This window comes from Mandrillus leucophaeus, unplaced genomic scaffold (genome assembly GCF_000951045.1).
Source record: "Mandrillus leucophaeus isolate KB7577 unplaced genomic scaffold, Mleu.le_1.0 Scaffold264, whole genome shotgun sequence".
NCBI classification, from domain to species: Eukaryota; Metazoa; Chordata; class Mammalia; order Primates; family Cercopithecidae; genus Mandrillus; species Mandrillus leucophaeus.
The window spans coordinates 1,650,127-1,675,067 of NW_012102743.1; the positions used below are offsets into that span (position 1 = coordinate 1,650,127).

Below are 24,941 nucleotides of genomic sequence, written 5' to 3' on the forward strand. Positions count from 1 at the left end.
TATAATAACATGCAGATATTTATGTGCTATAGTGATGTTTCGACACATATAATGTATAGTCTGCCAGAGAATTTTTTTCCTGCTGATATATGTGCCTTTATCAATCTTTAAAAAGATTTATTGCAAAGTATCTGAATTTTTCATGCTATTATAAATGGTATAATTTAAAATTTTTTCCTTTTAAAAGTCCGTTAGGCTATGTGTATGTGTAAATTGAGAGGTGATTTTAAGTCTATGTGGATATTCTGAATTTGAGAATAATTTTCATCAATTCTGAAGAATTGTCAGCTGTTAACTCTTCAAATACTTCTTCCCAATTCTCTTTCATATCCTGAAATTCTGATTAGATATATTCTTCTGGAAATCTGTCCTATGTGTCTCTTAACTACTTTTATTTCTCTCCCTGTCTGATGCAGAATGTTCTGAATTATCTCTAGAGCTATCCTTCCTTTCACTAATTCTTTCCTTATCTGCCTAATCTGTTATTTAACCTACTGGTTCTCAAAAGAGGGTGATTTTGTCTCCCAGGAGACACTTGGGGTGTCGTGATCCGCCAAGACGGATCACAAGTTCAGGAGATTGAGGCCATCTTGGCTAACATGGTGAAACCCCTCTCTACTAAAAATACAAAAATAAGCTGGGCGTGGTGGTGGGCACCTGTAGTCCCAGCTACTTGGGAGGCTGACGCAGGAGAATCGCTTGAACCCAGGAGGCAGAGATTACAGTGAGCAGAGATCGTGCCACTGCACTCTAGCCTAGGTAACAGAACGAGACTCTGTCTCAAAAATAAGTAAATAAATAAATAAATAAACAAATAAAAATAAAAATTCACAGGACAGCCCCCAACAACAAAGAATTATCCAGCCCAAATGCCAACAGTGTCAAGGTTGACAGACCTTGGTTTTACCTATCTTGAGAGAGAGACAGAAAGAGACACACACACACACACACACACACACACACACACACACAGAGAGAGAGAGAGAGAGTTGGATTTGTCTAGTTCCTTAAATCACTCCTCCTCCCTTGGAATAAATATGGAGTAAAGACAGGCTCCTATTCTTTTCCTTTCTACCTTGTGGAACAGAAATTTTCTCTCTTTCAAGGAATATTAAGGAGAGAGGAACAGGTGTTCTTCCCAACAACTCCTGTATCTGACACCATTTTCCCACCAGTACCACCCTTAAACCAAGACAAGGAATGCCTATGTTTTGGGACTTTCTGTTTCTCCCTCCTCCAGACACTTTTTGCTCATGCCTAGAGCCTGTATTAGCCCCATCTTCTAGACCGTGCTCAGGTAACTGGGACCCCAAGAGTTCCCTGCCCACAGGCCCAAAGCCTGCATCCGGAGGCTGCATGTGCCTCTCTTCTGCGCCCATATTCCTGAGGGTGGAGTGCCCTCTGGTCTGTGAACCCCCAAGTCTGAGTGGTAGCCATGCAGAGCTGTTTGTGGGTGCTGAAGACATGCCTGAGACCTGTAGCCGGCGTGTGCACATGTGTACCTGGGACCCTGCAAAGCAGGATAGGGGAAGGGAGCTGACTCTCTCTGCTCTCCTTTCTGGTTGAGTTCTGAGATGTTTAAGAACTCCAAATTAAAATATGGCCTTCCAAGTCATTATAAAGGAATATTTGTCACAATCAAAGCATAAAACCAATTTTACTTAACCATTTATTTGCTTGATTTTTAACTTTGAAATATTTAGATATATAGTAAGCAGGCCTGTATATTTACTCTGGCCTGCAACTCCACAAATGTTCACAAAGGGCCTGCTTCCATGTGTTTTACTGAAAAGCTTAATTAAGTAAAAACAAACAAAAAGCCAGTATCTCTCAGATATATGTGTATTTATTTATATAATAAATAGTCTGGAAGGAAATACAAAAAAGTGAACAGGGTTATATCTTCTACAAGGGTGGGATTTTGGATGATTTTTTTTTTCTTCCTGCTTATTTGTATTTTCTAATTTTTTGTAGATAAACATGGAACACTTCTGTAATTTATTAAAGGAGGAGGGTGAACATTAATCAGGGCATACCTATCTGAAGAAATCACCCTATGTCCTACTGATAATGATCAGGGGAATCAACTTCATATGTAAAGCACATTCTAGTGCTGTTTGCATGTGTATGTGTGTTTGTATGTGTGTGTGAGAGACAGACAGAGAGAGAGAGAAGGAGCTGGAGCTGTTATGGCATACGCACGTCTTCTAACCAGACAGCTGTAAAAATACCAAGACAGCTTTTATCAACCCTGGCACCAGATATCCTCTAGGCCAAATTGATTCAGTAAATAGAGTGATGAAGGGCAAGACTGAAAGATATTCTGCAGCATTGTTTCGCAAACCCCAGGGTTATGACCCCCATGGGATTACAGAAACTGGAGCCAAGTTGCTGCATACTCCTATCCAGGGACTCCACCAGGCCCTGGGAACTGATAGACCATCCACAATGCCCCTTTCTCTTGATCATAACAATAACTAATTGTACACAGTTGCTCACAAAGTACTTCACATACATCATCTGATAAATTCAGTCTGGTCTGTAGGGTGGGTATTTGCATTTTTATAGCTGAGGAAATTGGGGCTGAGAGGTTCAGGAGATCAGGTGTAGTCACAGCTAGGAGGTGGTAAAGCTGAGACTTCATCCAGGTCTTCTAATTCTCTGACTTCATCCTAGTCAGCCACTTCCCCGTTTCATCAGTTTTTTGTTTTGCTTTTGCCTGTTCCTCCCCATCATTCTTTTTCTTTCCTTTTCTTAGCACTAACCTGAGAAATCCTAATGATGGGAACTTGGTTCTTTCTCATTTACTTCATAAAAATCCATCATGTTCTCTTCTTTATCCCTTCCCTTATCACCACTTGCCGCCCAGAAATGGGGAAAAGGTTGCTACAGAATGAAAATGCTAATAAACATTTTGGTATTGCGGCCCAGCAGCACTGAATGTCATCAGGCTCCTGAGTGGGGCACAGAAAAGGTTGTCAGTGTTAATAATCAAACAGTTTTTAAGACACTCTTGCTTGCATCATGTTTCTATATCATTTATTTTTAAAGCACTTTATATGCATCTTCTCAATTTGTCTTGTATATAGCACCCCTGTACAATATGGATCACTAACAGGCTACAGATAAGGGAACTGAGGCTCAGAAATTAAGAAACTTCTTCGAGACTCACAGTAATAGAGTCTTCAAGAAGCACGTCTGTCTGTGAATAGCGCTGTGCAATAATTTCTGTGTGCGTATAGACACTGATGTGCATCTGAGCCCCCAATCTGGAAAAGGTTAGCAATGCATGGGTTGGATCCTTAACATTAACATGATTTACCTCCCCCTCCCCCTTGCTGGCAATAACATCACAAAAGATTAGAAAATGGCTGATACTTACCGTTCAGAAGACCACTTTAATAATATCAGTTTTCTGCCTCGTAGCCCTTGGCAGGACTCTCTTTTCACAGATCACAATGTTGGCACAGGGCCAGGAGATGGTGAAGTTGACTCAGAGGTCACTGCAGTTTATAAGTCAGAATAAGAAAAAGGAAGGCAGATTTGACATCACTGGCAAGGGAAAAATTTTGGTATTGTGCTAAGCAAACGGATTACAGCTAGCTCTGAGTAAGACAGGAGAAGTAAAGAGCTATTGAAGGGGAAAAAGTCCATGTAAAAAGGCAAACCACTATAGTGAGAGCTTGCAAATGCTCTCAAAATTGATCATTAACTTGTTATTTATCCTAACATCAAAGAACAAAACAATGTGCTCAAGCGAACACTTCTGTTAACCAAGGTGAAAGAGAGAAATGCTTTATGATAAAGTATTGAGAAAACATACACAGACACACACACACAAATTGATTTTTGAATTGGCTTTGCTGCAAGCTACATATCTAGAGTAAAAAGCACCTCTTTCTTCACTAAGCTCCTGCAATTTAAAAAATAAGAATAGAAAAATTCCAAGATAAGCTCAGCTTTTAACCCATTCATGCTTAGTGTTCCATTATCGGAACGCTAAGCGTGTGAGAGTTATTTATATTCTACTGCTCAAGATCATCACCAAGCTCTGATTACAAACATTTTAAAAATTGCAACCTCCGGCATAAATGGGTTAAGTTCACTTGGTGAAAACCAAACACAGCTACAATTATTATTAGGCCTTGGTGTGTGAAGGACTCTAAGAGTTAAAAGCAAACCAGCACCACCTTTAGCCCATAAGGGATTACTCTTTTATTAGTATAGTCTTGGGATTAGTGGAAATGTCTGTCTAATGAATGCAGCTACTATATTTGAGCACATGCCTGAATAAGCTACTTGTTGATTGAAACGTATCTATTTATAAGCACTTCTGCATGTTGTGAAAAATCCATCTGTATTACCACAGCATGGCACCCACCATTTGAATAAAGGCTCTTTGCCATTTCACTATAGGGCCTGTTGAATGAACAGGCAGAAAGGAAATGTGTTGCATCCACTTAACAGATTTTATTCCTCACTCTTGGCCAGTAAAGTAGAGTTACCTTATCTAAACAGCAATTTAGATTGATGTGGATGTTACAAAAACAGCAATGGAAAAAAAGAAATACTTTTCATCAGACTCACCCAGGGATTTTAGCTAGTAAACCTACTATAATTTGGACAAATGTTCACAAAGCCTAAACGAACCAGACCTCTGCTTAGGTCATAATCTTTGAACTAAATCTAGAAAGTAGGTGGATTTACTACACATACTTCTTGTCATTTCTTTTTTACATTTCTGCTTATGAATACCACACTAATGGCATGCCCAAGAGAAACAAGTACAGCATAAGAATAGTCTTGATACACAGTCAAACAAGTTGATGCTTTCAATGGCTGTGGTCCTCATCTGTGCTAAGGCTCCATCCAAGGTGGGTCCAAGCCTTCCACCCGTAAATGGGGACCTCAGCGTCCACTCTGGGAATCTGAGCTCTGAGTTCCACCTGCTCCCACCTCTCAACACACGGCCACTGCTCTGCCTTCCAGTCTCAGTACCAGCTCTGCAAGCTTCTTGAGTTTGCATTTAGGTATTCCACTGAAGTCTACCTTCTCTCTTTTGCAGTTAGGGGCCCGATTTACAGTGCTTATTATGCTACCTCTGGGGAAAAGCTAGTAAGGAATTTATTAAAATTTTATTTAAAAAGAGTAAATAATATATATATTTTTTGAAACAGAGTTTTGCTCTTGTTGCCCAGACTGGAGTGCAGTGGCACATTCTTGGCTCACTGCAACCGCTGCCTCCCGGGTTCAAGCGATTCTCCTGCCTCAGCCTCCTGAGTAGCTGGGATTACAGGCACCCGCCACCACGCCCGGCTAATTTTTTTTGTATTTTTAGTAGAGACAGGGTTTCACCATGTTGGTCAGCTGGCCTCGAACTCCTGACCTCAGGTGATTCACCCTCCTCGGCCTCCCAAAGTGCTGGGATTACAGGCGTGAGTCACCACACCCGGCCAAGAGTAAATCACCTTAACAAACCACAGGCTATTATTAACAGAGACATCACAGAATTTCTCTTGGAAAACTTTATAAATGATGCCGGGCAAACTTTCCAGATCCCATTGTTAGAAAGAGAAGATTGAAATCAGTGGTCAACTGGAAGCTTCAGCACAAGCAGAAACAATGCAGGCTTTAGCAGTCTTCAAATCCTGGCTCTTTCTCTTTCTAGAGTTTGTGACCCTTAGTTTTCTAGTGATATCACGAACAGACCTAGCAGGGCTCTTTTGATGGTCAAAGATGATGCTATGTGAAGTGCCTGGTACATAATGAGAACTCAGTAACTTGTAGCTATTATATTTATTATTCACAATCTGGGAAGGCAGTAAGATTAGAGGATCATATCTTCTCTATTTTTCTAATTGAAAAAGCAAAAGAATAATTCTGAAAGCAAACGTGTTAATATTAGGAAACCAAAGTGAAACTTATAGAACATAAGGCATTTGGAAACACAAGTATTTAACCATAATATATCAACACCAAGCACCAAAGATCGTATAATAAATAATACAGCATTGTTTTAAGGTTTTTTCCTTTTTGTTTTTTGAAACAGGGTCTTGCTCTGTCACCCAGGCTAGAGTACATACAGCTTCTGTATCACTAACTCTGAGGCTAGGTGAAAATGTTTTAAGAGAGAGGAACAACTTGATGGAAAGTGCTATTATCACCACACTCATCTGTCAGATGAAAAAACCAAGTAAATATTAAGTGTTAGGTAGGAGAGATGAGGCTTTAATTAGAAAACCCCAAGCTTTCCCTACTTTACCTCCCTACACATTTTCTTCAATTATCTTAAACACTCACATAAGTAAGATTTAAAAAAAAAAAAACCTAATAGATCTATGCCTTTAAAGAAAGGAAAACATCTAATAGCTCTCGCTTTTGTGAGATCACTCCAAGATAAAAGAGGGCACAGACTTTGTCCAGCACAGCATTGGAGAACGCGACTGCGAGGAGATAGCTCTTCTGTGACTTCGTTTGTGACTTCTCACAATCACTGATGCCTTTCTACCTTGAACCCAAGGAAAGCAAACTGAAGACCAAATACTTCTACAACTTCGATGTTCTACTTCAGTCTTCTACTTGATTGCTGGAATGATTGTCCCTTTCAGTATTTATTTTCTATCCATTTTCTATTAGGGTTCATAGCTTGATACTAATAAAAATTAATCTTAAAACCTTGTTCCATCCACCCATTCAAGCATCCACCCATCCATTCACCCATCTGTTCCTCAATGACTTCTAGAAAAGGTTTAAGTAGACCCTTAATGTTAACTCATTGTATTGGTCTTTCTCACAGGTATTATCTCTGCTATAAGAGAAACTGCTTTGGGGTATAGGCCCACTTTTTTTTTTAAGGCTAATATGCTAATAGAAAAGAAGCAGGTGGTTAAGGAATGAGAGCATTGAGCACTGGTAAGCATTCAAAACCAAAATTCATTAATGAAAGAGTTTTTTAAAGACTGTTTTTAAATGGTCAGAATATTTAATGGATTATGAATTAAGTTTCCAAAGGCAGTTGAAACTCACAAGGAAGCTACAAGTAGAAATTATTTATATCTTATATATAGCAACATGGAAAAAGAAAAAAGGGCCAAGTGATTTATACATGGGACCCAAAATTTAGCAACGCAAGGCAGGACTTAGAATTCCTCACTATGACTTTTGTACTAAGATTATTAAGCTCAGCTGCTGCCTTCAATATTTGGTTCCACAGACATTGAAAGCATTTTACTTTGGCATTTCTGTAATATGGCACCATTAATAGCTGTCTTCACCCATAATACCCTAATTAAACAACCATCTTTGGGGCCGGCAGAATACATAATGAAGGGGCAACAGCCTAGTTCCTGGTAACTAAGTAAAAATTTAGGTTATGCCATTTTTTTCTTGCATTTTCTTGATTTAGAAGTTAAACTATGCTCACATTTCCAGTTTCACCAAGTCTGTATCTTTCTGAAACATGCACAAAATCTCAAGAACCATAAATGTTTCTACCTCCAAATCCACTCTTTTATCACTTTTGAACAATAAAGCAGTCAATCTAATGATTTCACAAACTTGTAGTATGTGATTTTCACCTGTTTAGACTAAGGTTTTCCAAAGTATGATCCAATTAATGTTAGGCTGAAAGAGAATAAACCCTATATTTAAAACAAAATGAATTTATTTGCTCTTTGTGCCAAAATAACTCAAGAATTATAAAAATACTGAACTCAACTGTAATTAGACCTAAAGAAACAGGGAATTTAAAAAATTCAGTGTACTTCAGAAAGCATATAAAATTGAGAACATCACAAAGCCAAGAATGTTAAGTCGTAAAACAAATTTATTTTAAAAATCAGTATCTTGCATTTCAGATATACAGATGTATCTTTTACCAGAAGGTGAAAACACCTTTTCCAGAATCTGCTTCCAGCAGAATCAATACTGATTTCGAAACTGGTTGCTTAGGTCTTGGAGCTCTAGCACTAAGGTGTCCATAGCTGTTATGTCATCAGCTAATTCCCTGGACATTTCTCCAGTGGCCACATCTGTAAAAAGTTGCTGTAATATAAAAAACAAAGCAGAAGTATTAAAATAATAAAAATTTCTTTAAAATAAAATAGATACAGAGTATGGAGTTAAAAAACCTTTTGCATAATAATACTATACAATTAAAATAGCAATGGTAGCGTTTTTTTCTGTTCACTAGCCTAGAAATGTACAAGCTGCAATTAAAGGGTGAATCAAAACAACATGCGTGAACTTATAAATTCAAATAAGCTCTGCTCTTCAAAGCATTTGCCTAAATTCTGGTTATTCATTTCAATGTTATAGGATGGTTTTTGGATGAACAGGCATAATTCAACCAAACAAAACGAGTTTATTTATTGCGTATGCAGCAAAACAAATATGTTCTATATTCAAATTCATATAAATCATACCCTCTATGCTACTTATTTGAAAATTGATTTGGCTTAGGCCTCAGAGACCACAAAGATTATCCTAGCAAAAAAGTCCAGCAAAATAACAATAACTGTGTCCTCTCCCTGAAAAAGGAATTGCCTTGGGAGGTTTAATGCAACATATTTCAATCATGCTACCATAGCTGAAAACATTTGGAAATGCCTCTCCAGGAACTGCCTGCTGAGCCAACACAGGCCCCCAAGAAAATCAGCTTCAGGATTTTATGACCCATTGTATGCGTGTGTGTGCACACGTGAGCACATGTGTACATGCAACTGTGTATATGTTTTCTTCAGAAATATCATTTACGTAGCTTGCCAAGTATCTGTTTCATTGGATTTGATTATATGATTTGTACAGCATTTCATAACAACATGTAGTAGGAACTGCTTCAATGTCATCAGTAGAGAAGATACCTTTTAGGAAAATAATCTAGCCTCACATAGTTTTTTTTGGCTTTTTTTAGTTTTGTGTGTGTGTGTTTTTAAACTAAGAATTACAGTGCTTGCAAATCATAATCAATCTGCATCACTTCCCTGTGGGGTAAGGAGGAAGCACAGAGAAACTGAGGCTTAGAAAAAAAATGAGTAATTTGCTGAGACTCTGTTCTGTGTCCAGGCTCTCCAGCATTCTCATGAACAGCCCCTTCATGCCACTCTTGGCAGCAAACCTGTATAAGGACAGGGTGCAAATGGGCAGGGGAGTCACTCTGTCCTGGGAGAGCATGGGCTGGATGATTTGTTAGGTGAGTCTCTAGGTACTAGGAGCTTATTTCCATGAAGTCCCTGGCCTGGCAAGAAAAGACCTGAGATTCATTCAAGTAAGCCTATTTAACATAGGCTGCAAGCAATTTAACATAGTTATCCTCATTCATTTTCAATCTTAATTCATTTTCACTTTTTAAAGTATTCTAAAAAAGTGACTTTTTTGGAATGCATTTCAGTATGACAAACCTAATTCATTAAATAGAAAAGGTATAAGATCTATGAAACCAGAGACTACCAAATATATGTAAAACATGCTTCAGAGGACGCACTGGGGGGTAATTTTCCCCATTTTTGGATAATCCAGTTGGCATCTAATGAGAACAAAAATCTAAACACAGATGATGTTCTGGGACCGCATTTTCATTATTTGGGGATCTACCATAATATGGAAAGGTGTGCAGTACCTGCACAGACAATACTATTCAAGTCATGTAAGTATAGATTTATATAAAGTAGTAATTCATAAGACAAAGCTCTGCACAGACAAAAGGAAGCCACAGCACACCCTGAAGAAGTAAACTAGTGTGGACGGGTTGGTGATACAATCGAAAAGTAGGAAACAAAGCTCCCACTTTGGGAAGCAAAGTCACAGGAAAAAACCCTGCCTTTCTGACTCTGAGGGAGCTCTTACAGATTTCTGAGAGACACAATTCTGAAGTGCTGCCAAGCTAGAAGGAAATATAGCTCTCCTGGGTCATGCAGATAAATAGAAAAAGTGAGTAAGTTAATTAAAGAGGCAAAAATGATGCCTTGATCTGAAAAGATCGAACTATTAATAAGAAGAAAAAAAACTCTGGTAAGGCAGTTACAGAGTAAAAAGGTATTCAGAAGTGGCCTGTGTACCAGAGACTTACTCTCAGAAGTAAGTCAAAATTACTTTGCAATCCAATATGCAATAGTGAAAGCAAGTAAAGGCTAGAAAAGTAAGTGGTAAATTGTGCTAGAAGTTATATTTGTCCAAATTTTGCTTCCAGAGGTATAATCCAAATCTGGCTGCACAGTAAAATCACACAGGAAATTCAACAGATCTCCTAGGTCCATCCCAGACCTGAATCTACATTAGTCACAGATAGAGCCCAAGAATCAATCCAGTTTTCAATAAAACTCCCTGAGTGATTCTTAGGCATCTCCGGCCCAGCACTGGTCCATAAGTTAGTTGTTGTGAACTAATGGCATATTTCAGTTGTCAAACCTCAATCGCCATCTACCTTAACAATTTTGCTCAAATCCATATACCACCTATCTAATATTTTTATCTAAGTCAATTTTTTTTTACTTGAGTCTTTTTAAAAGGAAACATTACATTGCTACTTGAAATACAAAATAAGCAATAATATTCATGAAATTATAGGCTTGATGAGCTAGTCTACTTTTTTCTAATATGTACTGAAACGAATATATATTTGAACCAGAAGTTTACCAGTGGCATATATGCCACACTTTGGGGGAAAATGACAATAAATACAAGATCATTGTTTTAATTTAATTTAAGGAAAGCATTAAGGGCTGAATTGTGAACATTAATTTCAAAGACTTTTTTTTTTTTTTTGGAGATGGTATCTCACTTTGTCACCCAGGCTGAAGTGCAATGGTGCAATTTCGGCTCACTGCAACCTCTGCCTCCCGGGTTTGAGCGATTCTCCTGCCTCAGCCTCCCGAGTGGCTGAGATTACAGGCACCCACCACCACACCCAGCTGATTTCTGTATTTTTTAGTAGAGACGGGGTTTCACCATGTTGGCCAGGCTGGTCTCAAACTCCCGACCTCAAATGATCTGCCCACAATGGCCTCCCAAAGTGCTGGGGTTACAGGCATGAGCCACTGCACCTGGCCAATTTCAAAGACTCAAGTCACACACATTTAGAGTGGTGTAGCCATTGAGCCAATAGTATCCTCACTAACACAATCAACCATGAGGAGGCTGCTATGTAAAATATAACATAGGCCTAAAATTATCACTGATGTAAAATTAGATTTAACAGCAATAAGCTGATGTTAATGACCTTTTTCTATATGACAATTCCAATTAATTCACATGTCACTCTCACCTTTGCTTTAGATAACAAGCCCCGTAAATTGAGTCGAACAGAGGAAAGCATTTGTACAGCTTCTTGGGGACTGGATTTGTTTTTACTGCATTTTATGGCCACTGGAAGATAAATATGGAGAGAAATATCCATTAAAAAGTGTTAATAATAATTCACAGGGACAAAAGCCAATTATTTAATTAGAATTTTATAGTAACAGACTTTAGAAACACTTCTACCTGGAAAGTTTTTATTTTTGAAAAAGAAAAATTGTGTACATAGCTTTTCCCTTTATCCTTCTTCTTCTTCTTTTTTTTTTTTTTTAAAGATACAGCGCCTCACCCTGTCACTCAGGCTGGAGGTGTGGCACACAGCCTTGAACTACTGGCCTCAGGCGAGCCTCCTGCTGCAGCCTCCCAAAGCACTGAGATTACAGGTGTGAGCCACAGAACGCGGCCTTTCTCTATCCTCCTTTAAGAATGATCATTTACAGCTCCAGGGAATTTTGAGAAAAACAGGTGATTTTTGGTGAGTTATGGATCACTGAGAAGAGACCCTAAACACCTATACATGCATGCATTTGAGCACACACACGCACACATGTGCATAGACAAATAAAATTAGGCGAGGAGACAAAATATTACTGAAAACAAAGTACCCACACAGACAAAAACAGCTGCAGCACATCTTTGTGTGGCTTTCCATGCTACCAAGTCCCCAATGGGGACTTCACAACTGCTGATGACACAAGCCCAAGGAAGTGACGTGCCAGATCTGTATGGCTCAATTCTTACTGCATTTTCATAATCAGGGTTTGAAGTACCATTCAGGAAGCACTGACAACAACCTATGTGTCTTCATTTAGAGAACGTGACCACAACCAGGTTCTTGAGTTCCTGAGCAAGGCTTGGCATCAGCAGGGAATGGCTCACAACTCTGCTCGCAGCATTCTGTGGAACCCATTTGACCAAAACCTGAAATTATGAAGAAGGCATCCTCCTTCCTGGTAGAAGGCCTGGCTATTAATGCTTTATGAGAACAAGTGAAGAGCTTTGTACAAACATAATGCCCAATATTTCCCCACTGACTTCTTGGTTTTGTTCCCTAAATTATGCTCACCAAATTTAAACAGACCAATAACCAGATACTATTTTAACACGACACTAAACAGCACAAGGATTAAAGTCTACTTCATACTCCAGATTGTAGACCAAGGATAGAAAATCTTTTTTTTTTTTTTTTTTGAGACAAGGTCTCACTCTGTCACCCAGGCTGGAGTGCAGCGACACAACCATGGCTCATTGCAGCCTCAACCTCCAGGATTCAAGTGATTCTCCTACCTCAGTCTCTCAAGTAGCTGGACCACAGGTGCATGCCACCACAACCAGCTAATGTTTTATTTTTTAAAATTTTTTGGTAGAGATGGGGTCTCACTATGTTGCTCTGGCTGATCTTGAACTCCTGGGCTCAAGTGATCCACCCATCTCGGCCTCCCAATTACAGGCATGAGACACCATACCCAGCCCAAAAGATTTATTTTTGCATGCAAACACTAATCAATTGGTAGAGGCTGACTATGCCTGGCAAAACAGAGTTCTGTCATTAATTAATAATATCTTCCAAGGCCAGCAAGAACTAGGTTTGACATTCCTATTTTAGAGTAATAATGAGGAATAATAATTAGACTTTGACATTTCTCATTAAAAGGCAAAAGGATGCATAGTAATTAGCAATGTTAAGCCCATTTTCAAAAAGCAGAGTTAGTCCAGAGATAGTGAGGATTATTAGTCTGTTTTTCTTAGTAGAGGAAAGTTGTAACCACCATGCCAGCGGTATTTGAGCTGTTTAGTACCTAGCAGTTCAGATCAGAAACTGCTGTATTTCTTTTTTTAATCCCTTATTTTTATTCTGACACAAACAAAAGTAAAGCAAAAAGACAGATATACTCTATTAGTTTTCCTACTCAATCCCATTTCCAAAAGGCATTATAGATTGAGACAGAGAGAGACTGCCAGAGGGAGAGAAATAACTTGCTGTTTCAAATCATCAGAAAATCTGAAGCAGCAGCGCCTCCTCTATAGACTGCAGTTAAAATGTATTAACTCTTACTTTAAAAACTCTCGGATGGCAAAGAGCTAGAACACTTTAGCCCACCCTTTCCCAGAAAATAAAATAGCAGAAACTATAAATGTATACCTTCCAGACAATACAAATGAGCACACAATGATGACACTGTTATAGGGAGGCCTCAAATACTATATCAAGATTGCAATATCTTATCAAGCTTTCTGAAGTGCATGGCTACCTTAATGATAGCAACCCAAGGAGTAAACCACGTGGAGATTTTTTAAAATGTTATGCAGTCATGCATCACTTAATGATGGGGATACAGTGTAAGAAATATGTGGTTAGGCGATTTTGTTGTTGTGAGAACATCATAGGGTATACTTACACAAACCTAGGTGGTATAGCCTACTATGTGCTTAGGCTACATGGTATATAGCCTACTACTCCTAGGCTACAATCCTGTACAACATGTGACTGTACTGAACACTGCAGGCAATCAGAACACAATGGTAAGTATCTGTCTATCTAAACATTGGGAAGGTGCAGCAAAAATATGGTTTTATAATATTATGGGGCCACTGTCATATATGTGGGTCCACTGGTGACCAAAATGTTGCTATGGGATGCTTGACTGTATTTCCTTTTTATAATTGGGTGGGGTGGAAGAACAATGTTTTGAAGAGACTCACACACAGAGAAACCCAGCTTATTCTTTGAGCACTGATGTACAAAAGTTAACAAGGAAACGGTTAAGATTTATCTTTGTAAATCTAAAATATCATTAGAAACTAAAGCTGGGCACCCACTCAAATATGCTTAAAATGCTGTAGGAGCATGAACACATAATTCAATGATGTCAAAGGAGAACTTAAAAGAATGGACACTTGTTTTTCTCCAAGTATTGCCCTGATGAAGAAAATGATGCCAATAATAGTTTAAACCCAACTTTAAGATGCAAAATAAAGATTTTTTCCTAGAGTATCTCTTTAACCTGCATATTTCTCTTTGACAGGTTTAATACCATTACTGGGTGAGTACAGAAAATATCGTGGCTTTGACTGTTACAGACCAGCAGTTCATATAAATGCTTAGAGTTGGCAAGTTGAAGTAGATAAGATAAATTTTTCAAAGTAAATCCCACCCTGCTAATTATGTACCTAATATATCAGTGTGGGTTTCCCCAAATATCATACTATATCCACAACGACCAAAAGCATAAGGACTGGATCCCATCTAAGCCCACCCACATGAATTCTAACCACCCCCAAAACATCCTTCTACGCTCTATTAGCAGTTATTCCAAACTTTTCTACATTGCCTATCAGCTATATAGAGCTCAGTACTTCTACCTTCTCTGCCAAAAGCTAGGTGACCCAGGAAATTAGATATTTATATCCTTTAGGTCAAACATATCAAAGGTCAAAAGTAGAATTTTCAACTACCAAGCTTATTTCTAAATTGTTTGAAAGTTCTGTGACTTCTTTATAAGCAAGCCAAACTTTATCCTTGTTCTTAATTTTTCTCTTTTTAGTTTTGAGTCCCTTATCATCTACAGCTCAAGTCCTCTATCTTGGAAGGAACAGGGTGGTGGTGAGAGGGTAGGGTATCAACATCTACACCACGTGTGAAATACTGCTAAGTGTTTGAATGTTTTCATTTATTCTTTATGGGTAGATATTATCCCATTTTACGGATGAGGAAAGTAAGGCTCAGAGAAGTTAAATTATTTACCCAAGGTCAACTAGCAAGCATGTGGTAGAGCCGGTCCTGGAGCCTAGGTCTCCCTGATTCTAAAGCTCTGCCCTTTGCATTCTTCCCTGTTTGCTCCCTATTTGTTATAATCATTAGTGGCAGCAAGGAGATTAGTTGGGCAGGGAAGTAGGAGGAGAACTTTCGGATTGGTTTAAGGTCCTTGTAATTCAGTTTTTAACATTGGGGGCATCATTATTTTATTGGGACTGCATCACGCACCCATATTCAAATATAAATATAAAAATGCATTACCAAATTTAACTGACATTTTTAAAAAGTAATAATTGAAAGCAATACTTATTTGGACTATATTTACCCAACAGCCATATAATTTTGTATGTAAGGTTAAACCTCTCCTCAAACAATATTCTCTACCCAAAGGTAAGGCTTATATTTTATATTTCTTTTGTATATGCTATAGCTCTTTGCATATTGCTATGTACTCCAGAGATCTATGTGTGAGTCAAGTTAAAGTTAACAGATTTCCTTAATGCTACATAATCAACACAAAGAGACTCAGTGGGGAATGAAGGTTATACAAAGTTGTAAAGGTGTTTCACATCTGTAAAAAAGTTTCTAATTTCTGTTACTTATTCCAGCAGAATATAAGCCTCCATCCTATTTCTTCTTATTATTCCAAAATGCCTATTACATAGTAGGTGGTCTATGAATATTTGCTGAATTAAAAAAACAATGTCAATATAATGAAATAATTTGATATTATTTATAATGGAACTTAACTTTTGACCAACACTCTTTTTTTTTTAGTAGAAAATAAGTCAAAACATTCCATGGATATCAAATGTTACATCAAATACCATGTGCAAGTCCTAAGGCTCTTTGAACAACTTCCTTAAATGATGTAATATCTTTCTCCCAACAATTGGACTGGGTGTCACACTTGTATGCCTTTGAGAGGCACTGGAAGGCCTGAGGAAAGAGAAAGAACAACATTCAGTATAACAAGTAGAATTCACATTTCAAACTCTGTTTCCTGGAAGTCATATGGAACTAATTCCAATCTGAAAAAGCAGCATCTGCGTTGTACAGCACAGCGTCTAATACTCTCATCAAAGAAGGGGTAGAAATGCACACCCAGCGGCAAGAAACCATGGCAAGAAATCAAATGGATGTACCTGGATTGAGACACTTCCCTGTAACCAGAAAAATATAAAGGCCAGGTTTGGAAATCTGTAAATGTACAGATTTTCTCAGCATTTGTAGCCATCAGTTTAAAAACCCTGTTTGGAGAATGAGGCATGAACTTGGTTAAAACAATGAACTTGCTGGTAGATATAGGTAATCTCACAGATGTTTAAAGCACTCTCTTTCAAATCCTTGAGGGAGAAGTCACAGATCAGAGAATTCTGGGTACTCTTAATTCCATATATGCAAGAAAGTCCATAATTCAAGGAGAAATGGAAGGACATGAAAGTAGGAGTGTGCATGTGTGCAGGTGATACGCATTCTCTGGGCTGACAAGGCCACAGTGGAAGCCAGCTGTGTGGACTGAGGGAGGAGAGAATGGCTAAGAATCCCACAGATTAGCTGTGCCGTGGCTAATTCCAAACCCACGCAAGGAGTACACTTGATTTGTTGTGGGTGTTTTGAAAAGAAACATAAAACAATTATTCCAACCTTGGAAACTCTGCAGGCTCCTTTAAGTTCTAAGATAAGAAGCTAAAGGCATAACTTGAGTGGAACTTGTGTTCTATCACACTTGTGAGAAAGGGCAGGGTAATCTTTGTAAAAGTATATGTTTTGACTTAAAAGTTCTCTTTCAATATCCTTATCTTGTTCCTTTTTCTCTTTTCCTTTCCTAGTCCCCACCTCAGATCTAAACACTCCTTCTGTCCTTGTACCCATCGACTGTAGTCTTTAGCAACGTGCCTGCAGAACGGGGTGTAGAGTAAATAACAAAAGCCAACTCTTTGCTGCAGATTTAGTAGGGGTGGCCATTTCAGGAGGCCCTTTAGGAGGAAACAGAGAACCATGTAAGAAAACCTCGTGGAAAATAAAAAGATGAATGTTACAGCCCACAATTCAAAGTATGTAGGTTAAAGACTCTGAATCAGAACTGAACTCAGGCATACTAATCTTATCTTTCAGATTCTTAAACTCTTCCTCCACCCATCAAAAAAGTAGATCTGCTACAGACATGTTCAAATGAAAGGTAAGGACTCAGGAGGAACGAAGGACTTGCCTTTTCATTTTCATCAGGCTTTTCACTCTGCCCATTTCCATATACTTGAGCATACAGCCTCCAGATTTCTCCATCATTTGTCACTCTTGAAGTCACTCTGCCAAATAACTCCTGCAGCTTTCCTTTGAGGCCAGTTGTGACATCTCCACTTCGATCAGTCATCCCATTAATCACTGCCCTGACTAGAATTTTAAGAACCTTAAAAATGCACAGGAGAAACTGGTAAGCTAGAAACCAACAAACAATAACAAAAACAAAGAGCTACCTCACCATCATCAAAGACAATGACAATGAAAACCTTGTGAAATTTGTTAAGAGTATCACCTTTAAGCTTTTGAAAAACAAAATAAAATTCAATCTTGAAGCACTCTCTAGGATCTCATGCTGACTACCTCTCTGGATGTCCCTTCAAAAGCTTCCGGAGAGGGTTCTTTCATTCAAAGAGCCCCATGTTCGGTGCTTGGCTCTTCTCACCTGCAACATTCTCTCTGAGTGACTGGAGGCTTCACTAGTGTCTATGCAACTCCAGCCAGATTCCCCTCTGGAGCTCCAGGACTGTGCACCTCAATACCTACCAGACAGGTCATACCGACATCCCTCTCCATCTATCCAAGGTGAAACATAGATCTCAAATCGCCCTTCTTCCTAGAATCTCTAGGTGAGCCTATCCACACAGTTCCCAGAGCCAATAACCTGAGCATCAACCTAGATTCTCTTGCACTTCTGCCACAACTACTAATTTGATTTTCAACATTCCTAATGTTGATTTGTTTTGGTTTTCAACATTTTCTTTCATGCTCCCCATGTGCATGTTCAATGGCCAGTGAAATAGCTGTTGTCCTAAATAGAACAACATTGAAAACAACGTTGAAAACAATCCTAAATACAGCTTCTCCTACCTTAGTTTAGGCCTCATTAACTTCAAACTGGTCTGCTATAATAACCTTTCTAACTCTGCTTAAAGAATTCCTCAGCCCCTCCTAATTACTAAATGACAAACTGCTAATACATGTGCATGCGAAGTATCTAGTAAGTGTCTCTTTTTCCAACTACCTCAAGTTGGCTCACCACTTTTTTTTTTTTTTTTTTGAGATGGAGTCTTGCTCTATTGCCCAGGCTGGAGTGCAGTGGTGCGATCTCGGCTCACCACAACCTCCGCTTCCCGGGCTCAAGTGATTCTCCTGCCTCAATCTCCCAAGCAGCTGGGACTACAGGTGTGCACCACCATGCCTGGCTAATTTTTATATTTTTAGTAGAGACGGGGTTTCACTATGTTGGCCAGGCTGGTCTTGAACTCCTGACCTCGTGACCTGCCCGCCTTGGCCTCTCAAAGTGCTGGGATTACAGGCGTGAGCCACCGCGCCCAGCCTAACTTCTTGGCTATCTTATTATCATCAGTTAGTGTTTACACATTCTATCCCAGATGCTTTGAATGCTGACAGATGGATTAAACTGCAGCCTGCAGCAGGTTATATTATAAAAGGCACATCTATCGTATCTACATTAGGCTGTGTATCTGAAGGCACAGAAAACACAACCTCAATCTTCCACTCCTTTGATGGCGGGACAGCTTGAGGAAAGGACTGTAACACCATGCTAGTCAGCGCAGTCCATGGACTGACAGCACCGGCATCAGAGCTTGTTAGAAATGCAAAATCCTGGATAAAAATGCTGATCCATCTTGGACCAAGATTCTGCATTTCCAGTAAGCTCCCAGGTGATGCTGATGTTGACCGTCTGTACAGCACACTTCGAGAAGCAAGACTCCAAGAGACAGCTGCCCGCCTCTTTACTTTTACCGTGAACTGTGGGGAGAGGGTGGCATTTTCTCATTTTGTATCACCAGTGTTTAATATACTGCCTGGCATATGGCAATTGCCCTGACTCAATAAATGCTTGTGCCGGAAAGTGTAGCTAAGAGAAATGCAACCAGTGTGAGATCTTGCTGTCTCCTCCTAGAACATTCTGATCTGTATATGAGAAGTGGCTGAGGAGTAGGGGCTCCTCTGGAACGTGGATACTTTTAGGAATGTGAACTCAGACTCATGGTCCTAATTATCTATAGTGATAAAAGAAGACAGAAAATTCAGTTGTGCTTTTTTTTTTCCTGTTTGGACAAGGTACATTATCTCTGTCTGTAAATTCACATTACAATCCCACATGTGTACTTTTAAATCTGAAAGTAATGAAAATCATATTACAATCCCATTGGTGTTTTAAATCTGAAAGTAACAATGCAGAAGAAACAGTCTGAATGTGTACTACTTGTTTCAAGTGGTCATTCTATAAGCATGTCAGGTATTAACATGTTTTGAAAAAGATGGTCTATTAAAATAGTTACTAATATGTAAAAATGAAACACAATAATGAGTGATACTTTGCTTCTTCTGGAATCCCACAGTTGGTTCAACATCCTGTCCCTTCACTTTAGCCTACTGGGGAGACGATGTGGGGAGAGAAAGCTTTTGGTGTTCTTGCCAATAAAAATGAAGAGCTGTAGTACTGGCATTAAAGATGGAAAAAGTTGGTCAAGTGGGTGTGTGCCTCCTCTGTGTGTGTGTGTGTGTGTGTGTTTGCAGGGGCATGAAGGGAACTGCAGAAGGGCAGGGAGGTGAAGCATCTGTCTGTTGTAGGGGGTAGACAGGGGATGAAACTGTAGGTAGGGCAGATACTGAATGCCTCTGCCCAGTTCATATGCAGATGTCCCCCGAAGAGAGAGGGGAGGGGGCAATGACCAATTTGTTTCATGCTCCCCATCTGCATGTTCAATGGCCAGTGACATAGCTGGGCCTGGAGCTTAGAAGAGTTCCACACTGGAGGAATAGATAATGAGAGTCATTGAGGGTCATGGCAGATATTGCCTAAAGAGACTGTTGGGCAAGAATAAGGCTGAGGATAGAATCTTAAAGAACACAACACTTAAGAAGAGGGCAAGTAGGCTGGGCGTTGTGGCTCACACCTGTAATCCTAGCACTTTGGGAGGCAGAGGCAGGTGGATCACCTGAGGTCAGGAGTTCAAGACCAGTCTGGCCAACATGGTGAAACCCCATCTCTACTAAAAATACAAAAAAATTAGCCGTGCGTGGTGGTGGGTGCCTATAATCCCAGCTACTCAGGAGAATCACTTGAACCCAGGAGGCGGAGGTTGCAGTGAGCTGAGATTGCGCCACTGCACTCCAGCCTGGATAACAACAGCGAAACTCTGTCTCAAAAAAAAAAAAAAAGAGGGCAAGTAGAGAACTCACTCATCAAACTAAAGGAGTGGTCAGAAAGGTAACAAAGTGATATCATGCAAACCAAGGAAGGAGAAAGTTACAAGGAAAGTACATCCACGAAGGATCAGGAATGGAAGATTCCACCGGATTTGGCAATCATAAGGGTGAGACACCATAATCCAGAACCAAAGCCAGAACAAGAAAGACAGGAGAGATCATGACTTCAGACGAGAGGCTTAAAAAGAAAGAGAAAAACATAAAAACCAAGATGATTATTAACATCACAAAAAAATGAAGAGAAGCCCCCCATAATCACAGTATCCTATAATACTAATTTTGAATATCATTTGCATAGGCATTTAGTGTATTTGTTTAACCAAAATTGTTAATATAAATATATTAGGATAAGAAAGAGAAGTAGTGGAAGTGCCGGTATGACAGTTCTCATTTACTATAAGAAGAAGTCAACAGATAATGCCTCATTTTGTTTAATTAAAAAATTGCAGTAATATAATACCTATTAATATGAAATATGGAAATGTGCAAATAGCAGAAGAGATGCTAAAGGGTTTCTTTTTCGGGAGAAGGATTTTGAAGACTAAGGAGGGGTAAAGAAGGAAATTGGTATACTTTGTAATGAGCCTTTTACTATTATTTGACTTGTAAAACTATATACCTGTTATTGTAATATACATTTAAAAACAGAAAAAGCAGACATAAATACATTCAAAGATTGGCAAAGAAGAAGAAAAAAATGATGACGCACATGAATATTCATTTATTAGACTTGCCTTTAATGTCCCATAGTGGTGATTACCTGGGGATATTTGGGGGTGGTAGTGACTAAAAGAAGGAAAGGAGGGTTTGGGGAATTTGGGGAGTGCTGGTAATGCTCTGACTCACCTGGTTACACAGGTGTTTTTGCTTCATGAAAAAAAAATTCTTATGTTTACTTATGATTTGTATACTTTTCTGTATGTACACTACATTTCAATAAAAATTTACTTTAAAATTATTCCCTGTACTTAAGAAAACCTCATAAAGTGAAGGAAAAATATGTAGTGTTATTTAAATACATTAACAAATGAAGTTAATATTCAACCTCAAAAAGTGGTTCTAGAGTGATAATAATTTTTTTTTTTTTTTTTTTTTGAGACAAAGTCTCGCTGTTGACCAGGCTGGAGTGCAGTGGCATGATCTTGGCTCACTGCAATCTCTGCCTCTCGGTTCAAGAGATTCTCCTGCCTCAGCCTCCTGAGTAGCTGGGACTACAGGTGCGTGCCACCATGCCTGGCTAGTTGTTTTTGTATTTTTAGTAGAGACGGGGTTTCACCATGTTGGCCAGGATGGTCTCGATCTCCTGACCTCATGACCTGCCTGCCTCGGCCTCTGATAACAACTATTTTAAAAAACCATTACAGTAATTGTATAACTTACTGGCTAATATTATCATTCTTATTCCCACTAAGTCAGAAAATTCAAATTCCAGTTATCCAGACTGACTGTAAAAGCAATAAATTTTAATATAACATATACATAACCTTTCTTTAGAAAATAGATATTTGAGATTAAAACGAGTAAAGAGTGTTATGATAGTATTTCTTTGATTAAACGAATCACCCATGAGTACAATTTCCTCTTGGGCAGTCTACAAGTTTACCAGTACTACACCCCTTGCCTCATCAAAAGTGAAAAAAAAATTAACTAGGTAAATGTTTTTATCCACGGTTACATGTACGTTGTTATGAGTAATTAACCTATCAGCAACAAGTCAAAACTATAAATTACTACATATGTAAAAAGTGGCTCAAGAGTAGAAAATTGAAGTTTAAGATTTTAGAGGTGGAAAAACTCTCGGGGAAACAGGACCCAAGATATGGCCACAGGGATGGGTTGTCACCGAAATAAAGACTAAGGCCTCCATTATGTCCAAAGTACTGGACATATTATCTACCTAAACACCAAGTATCAAGATCAGCTAGATCTAGAATGGAGAGGAGGTTACATAGTTGCTGAAGTAGGCCATGAACATGGGGAAGGGACTAGGAGACTGGTAAATAGCAGTAATGAGCACAGGCTCTCTGTCCACTACATTACAGAACTGTTCTATTAAAGGGGCCAATATACAGGTAGAGGTTTGAAAAGTATGAAGCAATATAAACATATAAACTATTACGATTATCATTGATCCTCAACTACCTTACTCTGTTGGAAGTGGACAGTAATGCCCACATTGCTGGCTCACTCACTGTACTGCCCTGCCCATTAGCTCACTTCCATGTTTCCTTATGGTTCAAAATGGAACTCAAGAAAAACAGAATTCACCACCATGGTGTCAGCCCTTGATACCTCCCTACTATTTCTGCTGTGAGCACTCACTATGTGTCAAGCCCTGTGCGAAGCATGTGACCTACCTGATCTCATTAAGTTCTCACAATAACCCTAGGAAGCAGGTACTTTATTACCCCTACTTTACAAATAAAAAAATTGAGGCTTAAAGAGGTAAAACCAACTTTCTCATGGTTACACAGCAAGTAGGTCATGAAGCTGGATTCTGATCACCAGAGACCTGTGACTCCTGAGCTTAGATAAGGATGAGGAGATGAAAACAATGAGGTAGATAACACCTCTTACATATATAGCCCTTCCTTTATGGCTCATGTGCCACATGCTTTATGAGCCCATGTAACCCACCCAACAACCCTATGAGGACAATGCTGTTGTTATGTGCATTGTGCAGATGAACAAACTGGAGCACAGAGCAGCTGAAGAACCTCTCCCAGGTCACACCTAGGGAAAGCAGGCTTCAGGCTTGAACGGGAATTCAGTCTGAGTCCTGGATCCTGTTATCAAGCATTTGCTACATTAATTTACAAAGCACAGCTCCCCACTCCTCTTTCTTCCTTTCTATTAAGTTCTTTTACATTGGAAAGGTTTCTCTTTTAAGAAATACATATGCTAGTAATTTTTATCATTTCATTATCATTTCTTTGCTAAATCTCGAATCAACCAGAACCAGAATAGGTTTTGTTTTTGCATTTTTTTTTAAATTAGAATTTCCTCCACATCAGAGCTAATACAACATTTAAAAAAGAAAATTTTTATTGGGTTTATCGGCCAATCACAAACATTACTAACAGAGTAAATTTCTTTCTAATCTTTTTATTATGTGTAAGTTTTATAATATATTACATAAACTGTTTTATCTTCCTTTTTCACTGTAACATTATGCTATAGAATTTTTTTCATGTTTTCCACATACCCTTTAAGTATAGTATTTTGATAGATTAAAGATATTACACTGGGTTGATAGACCATAATCTATTTAGCAATTCCCCCGCACTTAGATCACTAGGCTGTTTCCATGTGCTGCCACTGTTATCAGTAGCAGTATAAATAAAACACTTCAGTACATATCTTTGTGCCTAAAGACTTTTTTCATACTGAACCTTTCCTTAGGTTAGAATTCCAGAAACAGAATTATGGAGTTAAGAGAATAAATATTTTAAGAGATTAAATATTTTAAGAGATAAATGAGGTATTCTCTAAAAGGGCTAAATCAAATTAGGTGCCAATGAATAGTACTGTGTATGAAAATGTCATTTAATTGCATATTACCAGCACTGGGTATATAAATATTTTTTAATCTTTGATATTTTATTCTACAAAAGGTATACACAGCTATTATTCTGAACTATGTTTCTTTCATTATTAGTGAAGTTAAACTTTTCCATTTCCTTAAACATTTCCAAATGTTTGTGGACTAAATATATTTCCTTTCTAAGAAATTTACATTTTTTCTCTCTTTCTCTCCCTCTCTTTCTTTCTTTCTTCCCTCCCTCTTTTCTTTTCTTTTTTCTTCTTTCTTTCAGATGGAGTCTCGCTCTGTAACCCAGGCTGGAGCACAGTGGTACAATCTCGGCTCACTGCAACATCCACCGCCAGAGTTCGAGTGATTCTAGTGCCTCAGCCTCCCAAGTAGCTGGGACTACAGATGCATGCCACCACACACGGCTAATTCTCCATATTTTTAGTAGAGATGGGGTTTCGTCATGTTGCCCAGGCTGGTCACTCCTGACCTCAGGTGATCCACCAATCTCAGACTCCCAAAGTGCTGGGATTACAGGCATGAGCCACCATGCCTGGCTTACATTTTTTTCTTATTTTGTACTGAACTCATTTTTCCCCAATGTGAAGCTTTATTGTTAATCTTCATTATAAACTAACACAAGTTGCCAACTACTTCTGAATCCTAACCTCGCACAACGTCAACCTTGCTTGAAAAAAGGAAAGTTAATGATCTGAAAAAGTACAGTAAACATGTGAGAAACCCTGTGGAGACAGAAGCGGGTTGGATCCTAATATGGTGGAGAATATAGCTCAGGTGGAAAAGGGCTAGGTGCCGAGGTTCACAGATGGGCTGAGAAAAGTGTTTATCTGTCCCTTTTACTTCCACTTCCTACAA

General features: G+C 38.8%; 1 protein-coding gene across 2 annotated transcripts in view; it reads right to left on the reverse strand.

Moving 5' to 3' along the window:
* Window positions 1-7,807: 7,807 nt before the first annotated feature.
* Window positions 7,808-24,941, reverse strand: part of TTC27 (tetratricopeptide repeat domain 27) — a 230,546-nt gene continuing 213,412 nt past the window's right edge. For both annotated transcript variants that reach the window (XM_011984236.1, XM_011984237.1), the window contains exons 17-20: window positions 17,262-17,459; window positions 15,877-15,988; window positions 11,261-11,361; window positions 7,808-8,043 (exon numbers count right to left, since the gene is read on the reverse strand). In XM_011984236.1, the coding sequence (XP_011839626.1) occupies window positions 7,921-8,043; window positions 11,261-11,361; window positions 15,877-15,988; window positions 17,262-17,459 (534 nt within the window). In that variant the 3' untranslated portion in view covers window positions 7,808-7,920. The remainder of the gene's footprint in view (window positions 8,044-11,260; window positions 11,362-15,876; window positions 15,989-17,261; window positions 17,460-24,941) is intronic.